We start from the raw sequence: 22,156 nt of genomic DNA on the forward strand, positions 1-22,156 counted from the left end.
TTGATGGGCATTTGGGTTGTTTCCAACTCCTTGCTATTGTAAACAAAGCCGCAATAAACATGGGTATGCATATATCTACTTGGGTGCCATTTATGGTCTCTTTAGGGTATATTCCCAGTAGTGGAATTCCTCGGTCAAATGGTATCTCTATTTGCAACTTTTTGAGAAAGCGCCACATTACTTTCCACAGTGGTTGCACCATTTCACACTCCCACCAACAGTGAATAAGGTGAACCAGCATTTATTAAGCCTACTAAATACTGAGAGAAGGATGGACAAGAGCCTAACATTCAATTAACTGCTTCTGAAAATCTGTGGGAGGGTTCAGGTATGGGTTGGTTCTGTCTCGACGATACACAATAACAACTAAGTGTCAGAGACTATTTTAACTACTGGAGATAAAGCAGGCAACAAAATAGCCAAAATTCCTCCCCTTACAAAATGGACATGCTAGTTAGGAGACAGATTAATAAAGATGATAAGTAACGGGTATTTTATAAAATATTTTATTCATAAAACCAGTTACAGTAAGAGTAATGAACACAAAGCAGAAAAATATAAAGACATATAAGAAAGGGTGACAGGAAGTGTTGAAACTTGAGACTATAGGGCAAGAGGGTGGCCTAGCGATAAGGAGTTGTGCTGCCACCTTAAAGTGTGTGGTTTGAATCTACGAGCTGCTCCACAGAAGAAAGATGGGCCATCTTTTCTGGTGTGATTTACCTCTTCTGAAAACCAGCTGAAGAGCCAGCAATGAGTTGGTTCTGACTTGACAACACCTAACAACAACATAACTCACGATGTTGTTTTGAAACCCAAAACCAGAAAGTAACTCAACTTCTCTGATTCTTAGTTTCTTTATCTGTCAAATAAGCAAAAACATTAAAAAAAAAAAAGCAGGAATAGTTCTTTCCTGCAAAGTCTCAGGACCTCACACAGCTTTGTCACTCTGAAACTACAGGACTTTGGGAACAAAAGTTCTTTAGATTCTTAGAACTCAGCTTCCTTCTCTGTAAAACAAACTTGTCTAGCCTATTCCACATAGTTTTTGAAAATTTCAAAAGAAAGAAGTGAAAATATTTTAAAACTTAGTGTATTCTGTAAATGTCATCTTACTTAGATCCACAATCAACCCCCTAGGAACCAGTAGTCAGGAGACCAGGAGACGTATTGCACTGGGAAAGTCTGCAGTTAGGCACATCTCCAAATTGTTGAGGAGTAATGACATCAGTTTGAGGATTAAGGTACATCTCATTCAGACCATAGTCTTTCTAATCATTTGCTATGCATCCAAAAGCTGGACAATGAATAGGGATGGCAGTAAAAGAGTTGATGCCTTTGAGCTTTGGTGTTGGAGAAGAGTACCGAACATAGTACGGACTGCCAAAAGAACAATGAAGTATGTCTTGGAGAAAGTGCAGCCAGAGCGCTTTTTGGAGGCAAATATGATAAAACTTCATCCCAAATACTTCGGGCATGTTGCTAGGAGGTGCTATTCTTTGGAGAGGGACATGATGCTTGGAAAGGCAGAAGGTGGGCAAAGGACAGGAAGACCCTCAACCAGGTGCATTGGCACAATGACTGTCACGACGGGCTCTAGTGTTTCAGGAAGTGTGAGGATGATGCAGATTAGGACAGGGTTCAGTACTGTTGTTTATAAGGACATTAAGGGTCACACTCTACTTGGCGGCACCTAACAACAATAGTTCTATAACGTAATTATATAATACTATAAATGTCATTTATATAATTACAAAGACCTTACAAGCTTCAAATCACTAATGGTCAGAAGAATGTTGGGACTGAGAACAACAATAAATTAGATAATTTCTTCTGTAGATTCCTAGCTTTGACAGGGCCAATCCAAATTACCAGGATGTGCTGAGTAGATGCTAGAAGTTGAGACTGAGTTATAGACACATGTGGGGGTCTTTTTGTTTGTTGTTGTGGTGGTGATTTTCCCTTTTTTTATTTAGTGAGCAGGCCAGCAATCTTCTTTTCGGTGTGTGGAGCAGAGACCTGTGCTGAGGCTGCACTGCTCAGAACTAGGCAGCTTGGTGACAGCTGGAGAATTGAGATGCTGGAAAGGACCTTGAGAGACAGAAAGAGGAGACATTCTTAGACCAGGGATAAATAAGCAAACTAACTGTTTCTATTCCTAAGTGTACATCTCATAAAATAATTATTTTATGACATTTGTAAAATTTTAAAATGTCATACAGCTCTTTAAGTGTGTTCTTGCATTGTGGGATTTTAATTCCAGTAAACAAAACAGATGGACTGACAGGAGCTATAAATACAAAACAATCATTTAAATTACTTCAGACAGTTCATCTTCTGGGTATTTCTGAAGATGCTGAATACATACAAATCCCAGTACGCACTGATTGGAAACTTGGGCTGTGTGTATTCCCTTTCAGTCTAACCATCATCTTCTGCTCTGGATATTTGAAAGCATCCCAAGGAGAGTTTGTAAAATCAATAAATATGTTTGGTACGCATGCAGGGTTTAGTGTCTAGCAGAGAGTAAGTACTCAATAAATATTTCTTGAATGTATGCACCAGTGGTGGCTCTGTGCATTTGTTCCCTATAAACTAGCCAACTTGATACCTTAAGTGTTGTGTGCTTTGAAAGCTCACAAAATACCTGACAAAGCACATCTAGTATAGTTGCATTATCATCTTCTCTCAAGACTGGACAAGAACACAGTGTTTTAATCCATTTAAATGCAAAATTCAAATTCAGTTTGAAATTTGACAAATAGAGAGAGCATAATAATGTAGAAAAGACTGAAGTTGTCAATACTATTATTTTACTTGGTTCCATGAACAACGGCCATGCAAGCAAGTCAAGAATCAAACAACATATTCTATTGGGCAAAATCTCCTGTCAAAACCAAGGTGCTCAAGAGCAAGGATGTAACTTTAAAGATGAAGATGCACCTGAATGAAGCCACATTAGATGAGCAACCTCCTCCCATGGGATTAACTGCATCTGAAAAACGCGCCAGAGGGGCAGCTATGGATCGGTTCCGACATGTCGGCACACAACAACAACATGCATGTAAAAGGTGGACAACAAACAAGGAAGACCGAAAAACTGGTACCTTTTAATCGGGGTGGGGGAGTGTGTGTGTGGGGGGGGAGTGAGGTGGGAATGTGGAAGAAACTCAATATATCCATGGACTGTCGTCCAAAGAAGAGATCTGCTTTGCAAGAAGTGCTGCCAGAGCACTTCTGAGAAGCAAGGAGGGTGAGATTTGTTACATTCTTTGGCCATCTTATCAGGAGGGCCCAGTCCTTGGAGAATTACGATTGGAAGTTCAGAGGGTCACCGAAAGATAGGAAGACCCTCAAGGACATAGACTGACACAGTGGCTGCCAACAACAGATTGCGAGAATGGTCCAGGGTTTTGCTCTAGGTCAATATGAGTCGTGAAAGAGAAAAGGAAAAAAAGGCACCAAACACCAGCATAGCTTGGGAAAGTAAGCGCCAAGTGTTGGCTAAATAAATTAAAATGTACATTCATGATGCCAAACACCTCGCTCGGGGTGAGAACTGTGCATGGTCATCTGCCCAATACACGTTCATCAGGTTACCAAATTAGGATATTTCTCCTGTCTCTCAGTCCTCTCAAGCGTCCCAATAGCCCAATTGTCACCAGTGTCGAGAAACTCGCGTGCAGCTGCAAAAGGTTGGGAAGCAATGCCTCCCTAAAACAGGGTCTGCAAGCCGCGTTTCTAGGCGGCCAGTGGGAGGGAGCACGAAGGGCCTTGTGGCTGTTTCTTATTGGAGCTTGGTTGCTATGGAATCATCGACCTTACTGCGCGCCGGTGCAGTTTCCGGATGTTAAAGGAGAATTACTTCCAGGGCTGCCCTTACTTGCTATGGCCGAGTCGGAAATCGCTGAATTCCACAAAAATCAAACCTTTATGGCTAGCTTCTACTAAATTTCCTTTAGCCACATCAACTTGTCACTCTGAAGTGTTGTGATAGCCTATCTTGACTTCCAAAAGAGCCTCAGTATGCCCCGCTTTTGTTTGCCAGTCTCCAAAATGGCGCCGGCGGCCTCGGCGGTCAGAGGTGAGTCACATGGATCTTCCCGGTTCCGGCGCGGCTGCGGCCCCGAGATTGTGAAGGAGTCTTCGGCACCATGTCTGGTTTGTCCGGCCTACTATCCCAGCGTGGCCCTTGCCCGTTGGCGTTATTACTTTTGCTCCTGCTCGGCCCCAGTTCGGTCCTCACCATCTCCTTCCATCTGCCTCTGAATTCCCGCAAGTGCCTCCGCGAAGAGATCCACAAGGACCTGCTGGTGACGGGCGCGTACGAGATCACCGACCAGTCTGTGGGCGCTGGCGGCCTGCGCACCCACCTCAAGGTGCGGCCCCAGGAGGCGCGGGGCTGGGAGGGAAGACTGAAGGCGGAGGCACGGGCAGGTCCGGGAGTCGGACTGCGGGGCTGCCCTGGCCTCGCGGCAGCTCCGATAACCAGCGGCCGAGTCCGCCCCCTCACCCTGCTGGTTGGCATCTCAGGGCGGGGCTGGGCGCCAGAGTCAGGGAACTCGTGGAAGGACCACGGGGTTGGTGACAGCTGCGCTTGAGCAACCTCGGCTGTGTGGCCATCGTTTCCCGGCTTCGACAGTTTGCAGTTTGAAGCGCCTTGAGCTGCAGCTTGGTTGTCTAAAGGAAGTCTTTGCATGTTGAGTATTTGCAGAGACAATTTTTCCATCCTCAGACGCCGCGATAGCTGCCGGGAAGTCGGAAGTAATGAGAGGCACTAAAACTTAACTGTGCATTAGAAACCCTGTTAGTTCTTGATCATCTACTGTGCATCAGCTTCTGTGCTACTTTCCATCCATTACCATTCAGTTCGTACACAACCCCATGAAGTAGGTACTGTTATCCCCGTTTTGTGCAGGAGCACACTGAGGCTCAGAGCAGTGGAATAAATTGAGAGGAAGTGGATTTCCAGTTAGTGGATTTATGTTGAGGAATAAGTGCTGCGATCATAGTCTCTTTGCGTTTCAGTTTGTAATTACTGTGATTTATGAAAATCAATTAGTTGATCGCAAAATGGTCAGAGTCTATAGATTTTTCCCTTTCATACCCCAGCTCCTTGACTTAACTAAATTTTATCTAAATCTCAGCCGTACTCTTGGATATAGTTACTCAGCTGTTATTCTAAAGCCACTTTGGCCCTGTTTTGCTACTAGGGTGTCCTGGCCTGCTCTTCCCCCATCTCCGAATGCCTCCCCCCATCATTTTATTCATTCACAATAAGCATGGTCGTTTGGGGGGTTTTGTTGTTGTTGAACAGAAAGAGAATTTTGTGAGAGGAAATAAGAACATTTAAAATTTTATCTAGAAGTTCATCTATAACCATAATTTGTGTTTAACATGTTGGGACCCAGAACCAAGCTAGTTGTCAGCTAGGACTTATGGCAGCCAAGTATTCGAGAGAAATGTGTACCTTAAGAGTCCCTTTTTCAGTTATGGTTTGGGGGAAGTCTACAGAGCAAAGTAGTCTTCCATCCAACAATTTATACCCATTTTGCTTCTTGACATTGCTTGCAGTTCTTTAGTACTCTTCTCATTTACTCCCAGGGTTCCCTTTACCCATTCAGGTCTCAGGTTTCCTGCCTTCTAAGCTTTGTTTTGGGGCACATGCCGCCCATTCAGTCTCATATGTCTAAGGAGTGTGTTCCACACAAGGGTTACTGCTCTCTTGATAGGCCTTTCTGTTGTTGGACTAAAAGGCAATCCCAAAATTGAATTTGGTTCCAGGCTTGAAAGCTCCGTAAAGGGTCCCCATCTCAGGGGTCCATTGAGTTTTTAATAGTTCATTTTCCATACATGAATCACCACGGCCTCTGGATGGAATTCAGCCTCCAACCTTAGCAGCAAAACTTACCACTTTCTTCCTTCATCTTGCAGTGTAGCATCCTCACCTCTCTGGCCTCTGCTTCCAGCCACAGTCACATTTCCTTCTTTGACTCCCACTTTCATTCTTTGACTCCTACTTTCCATTATAAGGACCTTGCCATTGAGATCAGATAGTCCAGGATACACTCTCCATTTTAAGATCTTTTATTTAATCACATCTCAAAATCTCTGTATATATCCAGCCCCTAACCTGAAAGCAGCTATTCTGCCAATGAATTCTGGTTTCTTTTTGTAGGGAATGGTATTTGGAGATTATAAATTAAGTATACTTTAGGCATGTTGTCAGGAAGGACCAGTCTTTGGGAAAAAAGACATCATGCTGGCAAGCATCGTTTATGGGTAAATAAAACAGTTTACAGTGCAGTACCTAGGCTAGCCTGACTGACTCACCTTCCTGTCTAGGAACTGAGGAACTGTTTAGGGGCACCCATTGAAGACATCTGTGTTATAGATCTGTGTATATTGTTCTTGTCTCCTTGCCTGTCTTCTTAGGCTCTAAGTTCCTTAACCTAAAGACTCTATCTCATTCATCATCACAGTGCTTGTGTCAGAGCTAGTCTCTAATCCATAGCAGGATTTCAACATAAGGAATGAGTGAAATGAATGGGTACTGGCATAGCCCCATCTCTGATCTTTCTCACTTGTTATCTCTTTACTCCATTGTCCTGCTCCCAACTCTAGCCATACTGAGTACGTTCTAGGGTGTTTGTTTTTTCTTTTTAATGTAATGTTCTTTCGGAGGCAGTGCGATTGGCACAGGATAGAGTACAGTTTAGGGCTTTTGTACATAGGGTCGCTGTGAGTCGCAAGCGACTCGACGGCACATAACAACAATGATCTTTTCTACCTATATCAGTGTTTGCCTTTAGCTCCTCCTATATGCTACTATTTCATATACATCTGATAGCTGGGCAAAGTAAAGTCACTCTAGAGACTAAGGTGTGTCTGATCCAAGCTATGGTCGTCTCAGTTCCTTGCTATGCATCTGAAAGATGGATAATGACAAAGGATGACAAAAAGAATCTAGGAGTTGTGGTGTTGGAGAGAAGTACTGAATATCTCATGGACTGTCTTAGAGGAGCTGCAACTAGGATGTTCGTTAGAGGCAAGAATAGTGAAACCTCATTGCATATGATTGAGGTATATTGTCAGAAGGGGCTAGTCCTTGGAAAAGGACATCATCCATCTGAAAGGTGGACAGTTTCTAAGGACAGCAGAAGAAAATGTGATGCCTTTGAGTTGTGGTGATGGAGAAGAGTGCTGACTATTCCTTAGACTGCCAGGATAACTAACAGGTCTGTCTTGGAAAAAGTGAAACCAGAGTGTTTCTTGGAAACAAGGATGGTGAAACTGCATCTCCTAGCCTTAGGGCATGTGTTAGGATGGACCAATCAGAGGAGAAGGACATCATATTTGGAAAGTTGAGGGTCAGGGTAAGGGAGGAAGACCCTCAACAAGACTGAGACTGTAGTAATGGGTTCAAGTGTGTCAGAGAAGGTAAGGAAGGCACAGGATAGGGCAGATTTGATAACCATTGTTCATAGGGTTGCTGTGAATCATGGTTGACTTGACAGTACGTAATGACATTAGATCTTACTTGATGTGACACTTTGCATGAGGTTTTGGTGATTTATTTTATGAACTCTTAACACATCTTTGTGTCTCCAGTTTAATGCATTTTATGGGTATTTTTGTACAACTGAGTTAAATCTTGCACCTTTGCTGAGAATTCCTATAGTACAGAGGAAAAAGCTTGGTTCTGCAGTCAGACAAATAAAGGTTCAACTCCCAGCAGTTCCACCCTTAATAGCTTATGGCCAAGAAAGAATTAACTAACCACCGTTATCATCATCAGTCATTTCTTCCTCCCTATGCTTGGTTCCTGTGTCTGTAAGATGAGGGTGATGTTTTTGTTATGTGCCATGGAATTGTCTGCAACCCATAGTGATCCTATGTACAACTCTGAAGCCTTCCCTGTCCTGAGCTAGTTCCACTGACTCCGACACACCTGCCCCCATTGCCCCAGTTACTGTGTTAATCCATCTCATAAGGAGTCTTCCTCTCCTCTGGTGTCCCTCCATCTTTTTTGAACATCATGACTTTTTTCAAGGACCGGTCCTTCCTGGCCACATGCACAAAGTACATGAGATGGAGTTTCAGATTCCTAGCCTCCAAGGAGAAACTCAGTTTTACACCTGTTTGTTTTCTTGCCAGTTCATGGTATGTTAAGGATTCTTCTCCAGCACCACAACTCAAAGGCTTCGATTCTTCCTCTGTCATCCTTTGTCATTGCCGAGATTTCTAATGCATAGCAGGTAATTGTGAAGACCATGGCCTAGATCAGGCACACCTTAATCTCTAGACTGACATAGTTGCTTTTTTTATCTTCTTGATCAGGCAATGCCCTTCCTCCCAGAATTCCACCAGCTAATCAGGCTTCCAAGGCAGGACATTCAGTCCCAGGTCTTTGTCGGGCCAGCATACCAGATCTAGAGGAGACCTAGCCCTCACCTTGGAAACTACCATATTGTGACAGGAGTGTAGTACAGAAGGAAGAGCAGAGTCATTAAGTCACAAAACAACAGTGTGGAGCAAAAGTTCAGGGGTAAGAACCTTTCCTCAGTACTACCTCAGACAAACCTCTTTCCCTGAACCTGGTACATGAAATTTGGACTTACATCCTCCTAAATGCAAGGCAGCCATCAACATGAGAGACCAGCAGCAGTGCATGGTGCAAGATATCCCTGACGTGACTTGTGGCCTAAGCCACCTTATCAAGGGGTAGCTGGGGGAGGGAGGTGCTGGAGCTGGCAGGCGTACATGCGAGGGATGCTGATGTAGCAGGGAATGGGAGAAAGGGAAGGGTCAAGACACATGCACCAATGTGGGGGGGACACTGGGTTATTTCTGAAAGGGAAGTGTCTTTCATCTGCTCCTTTTGGTAAAATGTCTGACAAATACTGTTCTAAAACTAAGTATCCAAATTAAGACAGACTAGGAAGAAGGATTGGCCATCCACTTGCAAAATATAACAAGGCTTCTAAAACCCTATGTATAATAGAGCACACTTAGAGTAGACTAACAGATATGGCAACTAAGTCTGAGCCCTCAGATTTAGAAACACAGAGGAAGAGGAACATTTTTAAACAGAAATTAATGATTAGAATGTAGGAACGAGGGTGATAGATCTCATAAAATTGTTAGACTAATTGTGATTATTTATCTTGTAGTGCCTATTATGGTGCTCCATAGTGCTGGTCCTTTTTTTTCCTTTACTCTTGATTTAATGAAAATTACTAATCTTAGTCCCGTATTCTGGATATCATTGCCAGAAACCAGATAAGGAATATCTTAATTAGGGGAATTAAATAATAAGAATTCGATGAATTCTTATTTAATATTGAGAATGTGACAGGTCCTGGTGGCACAGCAATTCCATGCTCAGCTGTTAATAAAAGGTAGTAGGTTCAAACCCAACTAGTCACTCAATACAGCAGAGACCTGGTTGTCTGCTTCCGTAAAGATTCTGGTCCACAAAAACTGCTCTATTGCGTAGGGCCACTAAGAGTTGAAGATTACTCAGTGGGACCTTACAGCAATGATTTGTGCCAAGCCTAATTGTAGCTGTATATATAGGGCTGAGCAAGGCAGACAAATTCCTTGAGCAAGTTTGCAGTAGGAAATAAAATAACCCCAACATTTTAAAAACCACGTCAGGTAATCAACGGCTGAAGAAGGCCCTACTAAACAGAGAGAGATTGGAAAGAAATGGTGGATGAAATTCTGCGAAGATTTCTGCTTCAGGTCAACATTGGAATGCGTTTCATGTTGAGATTTTCAGTTGGATCTATCCCATATCCCCTCTCTGTACTCATGTTACAAAAGGAAGCTAGACCAGAGAGACTTTGTGATACAGAATTATTGTTGTTGTTATGTGCCATCAAGTCACCTGCCATCAATTTCTTGGGCCTTATTTTTTGCCAATTCTTTCAGAGCAGCTTGAACTTCTTTTTTCATCAGCACAGGCTCTTTCTCATATGTTATTTCATGAAATTCTTCTGTGTCCACCAATTCCTTCCGGTACAATGACTCTGTATTAAAGCAACAAATACTAACTAGTCATAGTGTCATAGTGAATGTAGATGTTTCCCCATTATTTTAGGTCTGAGTGAACCTGTTGTGGAGCCCCGGTGGCTTCTTGTTGTTAGGTATCTTGAGTCTAGGACAACTCCTAGTGAACTCGTGTGTGTGTGTGTGTGTGTGTGTGTGATTTTAACAAAAGTTTATAGAAAAGTTGGATTTTCATTCCTTCATTGTTGCACATTTTCCTCTCTACCCACCCCAATTCACTTTTTTTAAAAAAATGCATTCGTTGTTGCATAATTTCCTCCCACCCCTCCCCCAATCCACTTTGCCATGCACCTCTTATTCTGGACTGTTGTCATGCAAATAATGCCTAATCATATATTCCTTTTAAACAGTTCTTTCCTTCATCTGTTCCAATGCAGTGTTAATTATTTATCCTGTTTTTTCTTAGTTTTCCCCACCCCCACGTCAGTCTTATTTTATAACAGTGCTATTATACAGTATTTGTCCTTTTGTGACTTTTCACTTAGCATAATGTCCTCCAGGGTCACCTGTGTTGTGTACTATTTTATGAGTTCCTTATTTTTCAGTGCTATGTGGTACATAACGAGCCTTTAAACAGCAGATCTGAACCCTGTCTTATCCCGTGCCACCTTTATAATCTCCAACAACAGTCAAGCCTATTGTTGTAATCGCTGTATCAGTCCACCTGGTTGAAGGTCTTTCTCTCTTTTGCTGTCCCTCTATCTTTCCAAACATGCCTTTCTCCAAGGACTAACTTCTTTTAGCAACATGCTCAAAGTATTCAAGACAAAGCTTTATTGTTTTTGCTCTCAAGGAACACTTTGGCTGTGTCCTCTCCAAGACACGGTGAGTAAGGAATTGTGCTGCCAGCCCAGAAGTAAGTGGTTTGATTCCACCAGCTGCTCTGCTGGAGAAAGATGAGCAGTCTCTGCCCAGGTGATTAACTGCCTCTGAAAGCAAGCCAGAAGGTTAGCTGTGGGTTGATTCCACCTTGATGGTACACAACAAGAACAGAATCTGTTGTAGGGACTAAAAAATCTTAGCCCTCTTGATTTTGAACTGAAAACGAAATTTTCATTAATGTTAGATGATGCTAAAACTATTTGTTGTTTAGGATACTTGGTTAATAGTGTAAATGTGAGTTAGATTAATTTTATGAGATGTTAAGAGTTGGTGCCTAAGAGGGATTTGTACTTTGGAGATAGACTGTAGAGAGAAATATTGTGAGGCTGTAACGTAATTATCATTAGAAAGGGTTGAGAGGGGTCCACTTGTAGTTGTCTCTAAGTCATTTATAAACATCTTTTATGATCTATTTATGATCTAATTGGGCTAACGTTTATTGTCATTTTTCACAAGTGTTAACTGCTAACAGTTCATTTTGCTAAACAAGATTATTTTTTATTTGGATATCATACACAGTTATGGTCCCAAACCTCCCAGCTAGCTTATAGATCAGTTCAATTCATGACTGTCAAGTCAGAACAAACTCGTAACTTGGGTTTTCAGAGGCTAAAGATCACATGGAAGAGATTGCCCGACTTTCTCCCTCAGAGCCCTTGATGGATTTGAACCCCCGAGAGGTACTGCCTTTGGGTTAGCAGTGCAACTCTCTGTAGACTATGCTACTAGTACCCCTCTAGTTTATAGATAGGAAAGCCAAGCACCCATCTGAGGAGACCACCATTGAATCATTGGTTTATCACGAGTCTAAAGATTATGGAGACACACTTTGGCAGGCAAGAAACCATTGGCTTTTAACTTTTTTTCAACCAAATGCTGTATGGAAAGATAGTAGCAGTGCAGTAGTTTTTAGGTGACTTTAATTTGTATCTACTATTTTCAGATTTTTATTGTTGATGTCAGTACTAAAAGGTTTTCTAGGTTGGAGAGAAGAAAGTGAAAAGTTGGTGGTTTGAAACCCTACTCCCCATACCCACACTCCCACGCCTTGGAAGAAAGGCCATGAAATCTGTTTCCAGAAGATGACCACCCTGAAGCCTGCGAAGCTCACTTCTGTTCGGCAGCACATGGGGATGCCATGAATTGGAATTGACTCAAGGCAACAGATTTGGTTCTGATTTATGGACTCTCACTTAGACTAATCTTTCTTTATGGGGAAAAAATGTGGCTTATACTTTACATTTACATCATGTATGTGACTATTGTGCCCTGTGGATTAGATCCCGATCAGTAGATGGTTCAGTACTGAAGGTTCATTGATACAATAACAGTATTAAAAATTCTGTTTCTTTTTGTAATATATATATATATGTATACACAACTTCTAGTTTTAAATTAAAACCCAGCCATGTTTTTTTTCTCTCTAATGAAAGTAAAAAAAAAAATGTTAAGTATCTCTTATGAAGACTGCCAGAAATCCCAAGTCTGGTTTCTAGGAAAATGAAGCAGATGTGTAAAGGTAACCTTGTAGATTGCAGTGACTTCTGTCCTGTTTCTTGATTGAATTGCTGACTGGTGGTTAATATAAGCTGTTGTCCAAGCATGCATATTACGGCATGGACAGTAGAGTCCTCTGTAAAGGCAGCCAGCTGGCAGGAGACCAGAACTTGGACTCCCAAACAAGCTTCTGACTTGAGGGAGGTTGATGTCATCTGCTTTATCCTGTCCCTCCAACCTCATTGTTCAGCTTAACCATGTGGGAAATCAAGGGACAAGTTGTTAAGAAAGAACAAGGCTTTGTTTGTATTTAAAAGGGTCATGCTGAAGGTTTTTACCGTAAATAACTTTGGAACAGTGTGTAAAAAAACATTTGATCTGGCTTCACCCCCACAGAAGTATTGTCAGGGTGGCAAGTGATCTTTCTCCCTCTCCCCCTGCCCCCACTTTTCTCCTCTCCACCCTCCCTCTCTTAGTCAAGCATGACGTATTGCCTATGTTAAATTAATGTAGCAAATGCTGATAGAAGCAGGAAGAGAGCATCTATCTACTCAATTATCATAGCAGTGCCTGGAAATTTTCCATTTTTAGTTTTCAGCACTTCTATGAAAAGAGCTGCCAGATTCCTTGATTATATTTTTGCTTAAGTATTTCTGTACTGTACTGTGCTATGCTAGTGCTGAATCGTGTTCTTGATTTGAAAGAATTTGCTGTTGTTAAATGCTGCTTGTGACTTCTGAATTTTACTTTATTCTTGGTAAAGTCTAGATTTGTAATGTTTTGATTTCAAGAATGTAATTGATAGACTTCATACTACTTCTTATTTCAGAGAATAGGGCAAATTTATTTTACATCTGACATATTGCATTGGGCAAGTCTATAGTTACTCTAAAGACTGAGGTGCACCTGACTCAAGCTATGATATTTTCAGTTGCTTCATGTGCCTGTAAAATTTGGATAGTGAGTAAGGAAGACTGGAGAAGAATTGATGCCTTTGTATTGTGGTGGTGATGAAGGATAGAGCATATACTAAGGGTTGCCAAAAGAACAAACAAATCTGTCTTGGAAGAAGTGCATCCTTAAAGGCAAAGGTGATGCGACTTTGTCTCACAGACTTTGGGCTTGTAGTCAGGAAGGTCTTATCCTAAAAAGGGGACATCGTAGGGGAGCTCTGGTGGCCTAGTGGCAAGAAGCTGCACTGCAATCCCAGAGGAACACGGTTCGAATCCACCAGATGCTCTGCCGGAGAAGGAGGCGCAATATCCTCCTGTACCAGTCAGATCTGATTTGACGGTACACACACACAAAATAATAAAAAGTAATAAAAAAAAATTAAAAAAAAAAGGGGGGACATCGTATTGAAAGGGTTGGCAAAAGAGAGAAAGGCCTTCAGTGAGATGGATTGACACAGTGACTGCAACACTGGGCTTTAAGCATAGGAGAGATTGTGTGGATGGCACATGATTGGGCATTGTTTCGGTCTGTTGTACAAAGGGTCACTTTGAGTCATAGTTGACCCAGTAGCACTTAACAATAGGCTGTCAGAGTTATCAGAGTCCTTCAGGTAAGATATAGTGATGACTTGTATCCTTTGGAAGGATTTCTGTTACAATGTTTCTAGTCTAAAATTAAGGCTATATCTTCAGTTATTTGATGTCTCTCTCTTTTTTCCTATCTGTGTGGTAGACTCCTTGGCTCAAGATTCACTTAACCAAAAGAAGCCAATAAACCCAGCCCCATTGAGCATCATGTGTTTGCATAGTCCTCTCTTCCCCTCCTTCTACATCTAATCTTGGATCCTCTTGCAGTGAGTGCTAATTATATGAAGATGGCACAGGATAGGGCAAGATTCAGATCAGTTGTTCATAAGGCCACGCTGAGCCCCATTCGACTTGACAGCACATAGCTACAACATGTTGGAAACCACATGCTGAAAATTCAGGGGTCATCTTGGATTCTCTACTGTCCATTGTCACCAACTTTTGTTGGTTTGGCTTTTTTTAAAACAACAACAACAAAAACTTCCCTGCTGTATCACTCGGGCCTGGTTCAAATTGTTTTTCAGTCACACATTCTTCTGGGTGGTATAGCACTGGTCTGTACATTGCTGTACAGAGGTAACTCATGGTTGCTGTGATGCTAAACACTGTGACACTGATGTGTCAAATGTGATTACGGTTACCCATGGTGGACAGTGTTTGCCGGAGCTCCCCTATTAAAACAAGCTTGGAAGCAGGAGTGACATCCACTTCCGAAATGGCTTGCCTCTGGAAACTCTATGTACAAACAGTGCTCAGGCCTTTCCTTCATAGGGTTGCTATGAGTCGTCTATGACTCAGTGGCACCTAACAGCAACAACAACCTGCCGTATGAAGGGAGCTCTGGTGGCCTAGTAGCAAGAAGCTGCACTGCTATCCCGAAGGCATACAGTTCAAATCCACCAGCTGCTCTACAGGAGAAGGATGAGCAGTCTCCTCTCATGAAATTTAACTGCCTCTGAAAACTCGCTGGAGGTCAGCTATGGCTTGGTTCCTCCTGGACAGTACACTACAGCAACAACAACCTGCCATAGGAAGCATTTTGTATCCTTTCAGTATCTTAAGTTTTGCTACTGTGTCTTTGAGAATGTACCTACCTGTCTTCCCTTTTCTTTCTCTTTTCATGCAGTAACCTTTCAGGCCTAATCCATCCCTGGGTTTAGTCAGTGTTGTTGGTTGGTTACTGTAGAGTCGGAACCGATGTACAGCTGACCCTCCAGCAGGTTTTCAGGGGCAGTTAATCTCTCGGGAAGAGATTGCACATCCTTCTCCCACAGAGCAGCTTGTGGCCTTGAACCAAGTGCTTTTGGGAGTGCAGCTCAGCTTCTTGTCACTAGGCCACCAGAGCTCCCTGTAGTCAGTATAGTATACTTTATCTAACTTGTTAACCTTTAGCACTGTTGGGTTGAAAGTTTGTTAAGTGACCTGCAGCAGTGCTGAGGTTGGTTGGTTGCATGCTGAAGTAAAAGAGCTGAACAGAGTATTTCAAAGGGCAGCTCAAGAGGGCAAAGCAAAGTATTATAATGGAATGTTTAGAGAGCTGAAATTGGAGAATGAAAAGGGAAGAACTCACTCTGCATTTCCCAAGCTGAGAGAACTGAAAAACAAATTTAAGCCTCAAGTCGTGATATTGAAAGATATTGAAAGAGCAATATATTGAAAAGCCTGGAAAGCATTAAAAGAAGATGGAGAGAATGCACAGAATCACTGTACCAGAAAGAATTGATTGACACTGAAAAATTTTAGGAAGTACCATATGAACATGAGCCGATGGTAATAAAGGAGGAAGTGAAAGCTGTATTGAAGGTATTGGCAAAAAAATAAGGCCTCAGAAATCAAAGGGATACCATTTGACTTGTTTCAATTAACATGTTGCCGCAAATGACAGCAAGTGTGTTTCTAAGCACGGTCGTCAGTTTAAAAAGTGCAGTAACATGTTAAGAGGTGCAGCCTTGGATCCATTCACCAGTCTATGCCAGGAAATTTGGAGGTCAGCTGTCTGGTCAATGAATTGGAGGAGGTCCATATTTTTTCCCATTCCCAAAAGTGATCCAACTGAACGTGGGAACTGTTTAACAATATCATTACTATCATGTGCTAGCAAAATGCTGCTGAAGATCATTAAAAAAATGGCTAGAACAGTACATAAATAGGGAACGTCCAGAAGTTCAAGCAGGATTTAGAAGAGGTTGTGGCATCAGAAATGTCATTGAAGGGATACCAGATGGATCCTGATTGAAAGTAAAGAATACCAGAAGAACGTCTATTTGTGCTTTATTCACTATGCAAAAGTGTTTGGCTCTGTAGATCATAACAAGTTGTGGCTGACATTGAGAAGAATGGGAGTTCCAGAGCAGTTAATTGTACTCATGTAGAACCTAGACCAGGAGGCTGTGTGCGGATAAATTAGGGAATACTTCATTGTTTAATACTGAGAAGGAAATTTGTCAGGGTTGTATTCTCTCTCCATACCTATTGAATCTGTATGCTGAGCAAATTATCTGAAAAGCTAGATTCTGTCAACAGGAGTATGGCATCAGAATTGGAGGGAGATTTATCAAAACCATGCTTTACTGTCTCTCAAAGTGAGAAAAGGTTAAGTGTCTGTTTCATTCATTTTATTTGATATATAGAGCTTCTACAAACACTTGCTGCTTCTAAATTCCTAGCTTAGTCATTGAAGATCTCCAAGGTTGATAGTTATCCATTAAATAATGTGCTAGATCCTACAAGATTGGGGCTGATTCTTGATGACCCTCCTGACAGCAGAATGAATTGTTGTCAATTCCCCCATTTTTCCAATCATTGATATTCCCCGTTCGTATGACCACTGTGTATTTTGAGTGCCTTCCAATCTTGGGAACTCATTTTCTAGCAGTGTATCAGGTAATATTTTATTGTGATCCATATGATTTTTGTTGGCTAATTTTGGAAGAGACAATGAAGTTGGTTCAAGATAGAGCAGGGTTCAGGGCTATTGTGCATAGGGTTGTGATGAGTGACAAGCGATTCACCAGCACATAACAATAACACAACAATTTTGGAAAGTGAGTAATGCCCTAGGGAGTTGTATTGCCAACTCAAAGATGAGTAGTTCAAATCTACCAGCCAGCTACTCCACAAGAGAAAGATGGGCAGTTATCTCCTGTGAGATTTACAACCAACCTGTGAAAACCCACTAGAGAGGGTCATTATGACTGAGTTCCAACTAGACAGCAATTAGAGAATTTTCAGAAGGCCCAGTATGTATATGTATTATAAACAGCTCATTGCTGTCAAGTTGAACTAACTCATTGCTGACTTTCTGGTGTGTTTCCTGAGACTGTAAATTACATGGAAAGAAATTACCCCTCCTTCTCCCTTGGTGCAGCTGGTGGATTCAGACTCCCTTCCTTTGGGTGGCAGCACAGTTCCTTACCCAAAAGACCACACCAGGGCTGATAATGATTCTGAAGAAGAGAGAGTGAGTAGGAATCCAGATGAAGGAAATTCGGATTTGCATTTATTTCATAAAAAGTATAGAGAAATGCTTGCTGGGTTGGTTCAGACTATTGTTAGCTGTGGTTCATGGCGATCCCACTGCCTAGTCAATTTTATTGGCTACATAAAGACATTTGACTGTGTGGATCATAACAGACTATGGCTAACATTGAGAAGAATGGGAATCCTAGAATACTTAATTGTGCTCTTTGGAAACCTATACCTAGATCAGGAAACCTGATTTAGGTATAGATTGTCCAAACAGAATAAGGGAACATTGAATGGTTAAAAAACAGGAAAGGTATGTGTCAAGCTTGTATCCTTTTTCCATACTTATTCAGTCTGTACGCTGAGCAAATAATAAAAAAAGCTGGGTTCTATGAAGAAGAACATGGCATAAGGATTGAGGAAAGAGTCATCAACAACCTGCATTACCCAGATAACACAACCATGCTTGCTGAAAGTGAGGAACACTTGAGTTGTTTGCTACAGTGATCAGTGATTTCAGCCTTCAATATGGCTTGCATCTCAACATCTGGAAACAAATCCTCACCACTGGACTGTTAAGCAGCATCATGATAAATGGAGAAAAGATGGAAATTGTGAGCAATTTTCTCTTACTTGGATGTACAGTCAACAGCCTTGGTACAAACAGTCAAGTGATAAGGAGATGTATAGCATTGAGAAAATCTGCTGTCAGGGACCCCTCCAAAATCCTAAAGAACAGTGATACCAGTTTAAAGACTAAGTTATGCCTGATTCAAGCCATGGTCTTTACCATCACTTGCTGTGTTTCTGAGAATTAGACAATGAATAAAGATGACAGAAGAATAATTGATGCCTTTTGAGTTGTGGTGTTAGAGAAGGGCACCTAATATCCCAAGAACTGCCAAAAGAACAAACAGATAAGTCTTGGGAAAAGTGCAGCCAGAGTGCTTCTTGGTGGCTTTGATGGTGATGCTTCATCACACACACTTTGGGCCTGCTGCTAAGAAATGCTATTCTTTGGGAAAGGACAGCAAGCTTGGAAAGGTGGAGGTTCGGTGAAAGAGAGGAAAGCCCTCAACCTCCTTTCAACCAGCAAGCAAGGTTGAGAGATGAATTGACACAGCAATGGGCTCTAGTGTTTTAGAGATGATGAGGATGGCACAGTGTAGGGCAGGGTTCAGGTCTATTCTTCATAGGGTCACTGTGACTCCTACTCAGCTTGATGCTACCTAATGACAACAACAAAGCCCTGTATTATCTCTGTAGTTGATGAGTTGTGGATCATACTGTTGAATGGGTGGAGGGACAGCGCAGGAGAGGAAGATCCCAAAGGAGATGGATTGATACAGTAACTGGGGTAATGGGGGTACTTGTGTAGGAGTCGGTGAGACTAGCCCAGGACAGGGCAGGCTTCAGAGCAACAACATATACCTTTCACCTACTTTCTTCTGTTAACATCTTACATTGTTGTTGTGTGCCATCAAGTCAGAAGTGACCTATAACTGACCCTCCAACAGGTTTTCAGAGGCAGTAATTCACATGGAAAGAGATATTCCATCCTTCTACAGAGTAGCTGATGGATTCAAACCATGTGCCTTTGGGATTACAGTGTGGCTTCCTACCACTAGACCACCCCATTGAGTTTACATTTGTATAGTACATTTGTCACAGCAATGAAAAATATTGATACATTATTATCACTAAAGTCCATACTTTATTTCTATTTCCTTTGGTGTGTGTGTGTTTTTGTTTTTGTTGTTTTGTTCTGTTGTGTTTTTTGTGGGTTTTTTTTTTTTTAATTTTTCCCTTAGTTTTTAGTTTTTCTTTTTAACCAGGGAACCTGGTGGCATAAACTGTAGTGAGTTGTGCCGCTGGCCCAAGACATTGAGGGAGAAAAATAGGCAGTCTCCTGCCATTTTAATTTAGAGCCTCAGAAAGCCCACTGGAGGGTCAACTATGTGTGGGTTTGAGCTAATCTAGGCTGTGACAGTTTCTCAGACTTTCTTTGTGTGTGATAATATTGACGTTTAGAGAACTGGCCAAGTATTTTTAAGAATGCCCCTCAAATGGAATTGATTTGTCTAGTGTTTTTCTCATGGTTAGACTAGAGTTAAAAATTTTGGGGAGTTTTACTCCCCTCTTCCTTCTGGCCAGAGTATCTACATAAATTATTTGGAATTATTCTTCATGGAAGACTTGTTTTCTCTCTCCCTAACTTGCTTATTAATTCAGTTGCTTTTTATATAAGGTCTTTTTTCCCCTACACACTTTTACTTTAACACAAGAAATTGTTCCAGGCTCACCTTACATATCTCTAACTCAGTCCTAGGCATAAGTCATGTCTCCAAAAGTCTCAGGCTCTTAGTATTATTGGAGAAGATTATTAGAATCCATTATATGAGTAGATAATGGGGTTTTGTTTGGTTTTGATGAAATTGTATATAACAATATTTTCCATTTCAATCATTTTTATTCAGTGACTTTAACTATGTTCACCAGGTTGTGCAACCATCACCACTAATCATTTCCAAATTTTCCATCCTTACAGAAATGCAGTGCCCCTTAAGCAGTAATTCCTCCCTTCCCCCCTCCCTGTCACCCCTGGTAACCACTAATAAAGTTTTATCTCTGTGCACTAGGCCTGTCCTAAATACTTCATAAAAGCAGCATCCTGCAATAGTATCTTTTCGTGTCTGACTTATTTCACTCAGCATAACGTTTTCAAGGTTCATCCATGTTGTACTATGCACTAGAACTTCATTGCTCTTTATGGATGAGTGGTAAAGCATTTTACAGCTCGCTGTACTTTGTTTTGTTTTTAACTATTTTTCTATTGATAGATATTGGGTTGTTTCTGTTTGTTTTTGTTTTTTTTTCCACTAAGTAGTATATTTTCAAAATACCTTTTCCCTGCACTCTTCTACCCACCCACCCCCGCCCCCAAGCCCAAATGTGGTGACAGCAAGTGACCAAAAATAATCTCTTTCTTTTTGCAACTTTAAAGACAGGCTGAGAATCCTGAGCAGCTGAGAGCAGGCTGGAAGGGCGATAGAAAAGGTAGTACTCAGAGCCACAGCCAAGAAGCAGGGCACGGGAGCATTCATTTTCAGGTCTTCAGGTCCCACCTCTGCATTAGTTCATTCCATCCATCTTTCTGCAAGAGTCCCCAAAAGCACCCATTTCAAACAGTATATCTTTAGCAAGGCCCTGGTTGAAAATGTGAAGTCAAATATTGGTCACAGTCTTTTACACAAGGACCTTCCTGATAAATTGTTGCTTGTACTTAGTTCCAGGAAAATTGTCTCTAAAGATAAATTTTTGAGCTTACAAATGATCTGCAACCCGATATTTTTCTTAGCTTCCTGAAAACTTGGGCAAATTTATTACACAGATGACATTGACTTATTTCAAGCTCTTGATAATACCTGTTTCTTCCACCAGGTAAACTCTATCCTATTTTATTCCTAATTGCTTAATTTGTCTAGTGTTTTGCCCAGGCTCCTTGAGAACCTTTTGAAGTAGGTGGACTGTTACCTTGAATGTGTGGTAGAGAAATGGTAGGACCCTCTCAAGGACTAATGTGTGCATAGACTGTTACAAGAAGATTCAAGTGTAAATGAACTTATTTTCCCAGAGACCTCTACTCTCACTTGACATTCTCATCTGCCAGTTTCAGTGTGAGCATTCACATATTCTTGACATCAAGTCCTCTGCTTGTACAATTAACACTTTTCCTCGTTAGTTTTTAAGTTTGTGAACTTTGCTTTGCTTCAGCAAATGTTATCTAGAATCAAATCTTTATTGCTTCCCATTCCTTGATGTCATATGGGCAAATCTTATGGCTTAATACTACCTTTGTTTAATTATTAAAGAAGTTTATGATAAATATTACGAGTAGGTTTTTTTTAATAATTAAAAGAAGAAAGTAATTCTTTAAGGGTGTGCCGTTATAGACAGTAAAAGCAGTTATAGGATTTAAGAAGAACAGGCAATCCCTCTCAGTTCTTGAGGAGCCAAGTGGCCTTCTAAAATGATCCTATAATCAGAACATTTTAATTAAAGGAAATTAAAACATCATAATTTCAGCCTTTTTAGATTTTACAAGCTCCAGTCACTGTGTCTGGCCCAGTTTCCTATTTCCTCATTTTAGCTACTTGCTGATTTATGGACAGATCAGGAGTCAGGGGCTATCTTTTGAACATCTTTAACTTGGCTTCTAAACAGTTGCAAAGCTATATGAATAAGTGAGAAAAACTACTAGTTTTCAAGAAAATTCTGGGTTTTGTTAGAATGCCCAATCTTTCGTATAAGTTAACCCCATCTACCAGGTAAGTTGCCAAGTTGCCTGCCTAGCTTTCTGAATATCCAAATAAATAAAACAGGGTGCACCTGATCCAAACTATGGTCTTTTAAATTAACCCCTATACATCTGAAAGTTGGATAATAAGTAAGGATGACAGAAGAAGAATCGATGCCTTTGAATTGTGGTATTGGAGAAGAGTATGGAATATCCAGAACATTTGATCGTGCTAATGCGAAACCTATACTTGGACCAAGAGGCAGTCGTCAGAACAGAGCAGGGAGACACTGGATGGTTCAAAATCAAGAAAGGGGTCTGTCAGCGATGTATTTTGTCTCCATACCTTTTCAATCTTTATGCAGAACAGATCATCCAAGATGCTGGGCTGTACGAGGAG

The 22,156-nt window shown here is 41.4% G+C and overlaps 1 protein-coding gene across 2 annotated transcripts in view; it reads left to right on the forward strand.

Moving 5' to 3' along the window:
* The first annotated feature begins 4,138 nt into the window (after nucleotides 1-4,138).
* Nucleotides 4,139-22,156, forward strand: part of TMED10 (transmembrane emp24-like trafficking protein 10 (yeast)) — a 54,848-nt gene continuing 36,830 nt past the window's right edge. For both annotated transcript variants that reach the window (XM_006884670.1, XM_006884669.1), the window contains exon 1: nucleotides 4,139-4,379. In XM_006884670.1, the coding sequence (XP_006884732.1) occupies nucleotides 4,155-4,379 (225 nt within the window). In that variant the 5' untranslated portion in view covers nucleotides 4,139-4,154. The remainder of the gene's footprint in view (nucleotides 4,380-22,156) is intronic.

Source organism: Elephantulus edwardii, unplaced genomic scaffold (assembly GCF_000299155.1).
Source record: "Elephantulus edwardii isolate Elephantulus edwardi_28Jun2011 unplaced genomic scaffold, EleEdw1.0 scaffold00037, whole genome shotgun sequence".
Lineage (NCBI taxonomy): Eukaryota > Metazoa > Chordata > Mammalia > Macroscelidea > Macroscelididae > Elephantulus > Elephantulus edwardii.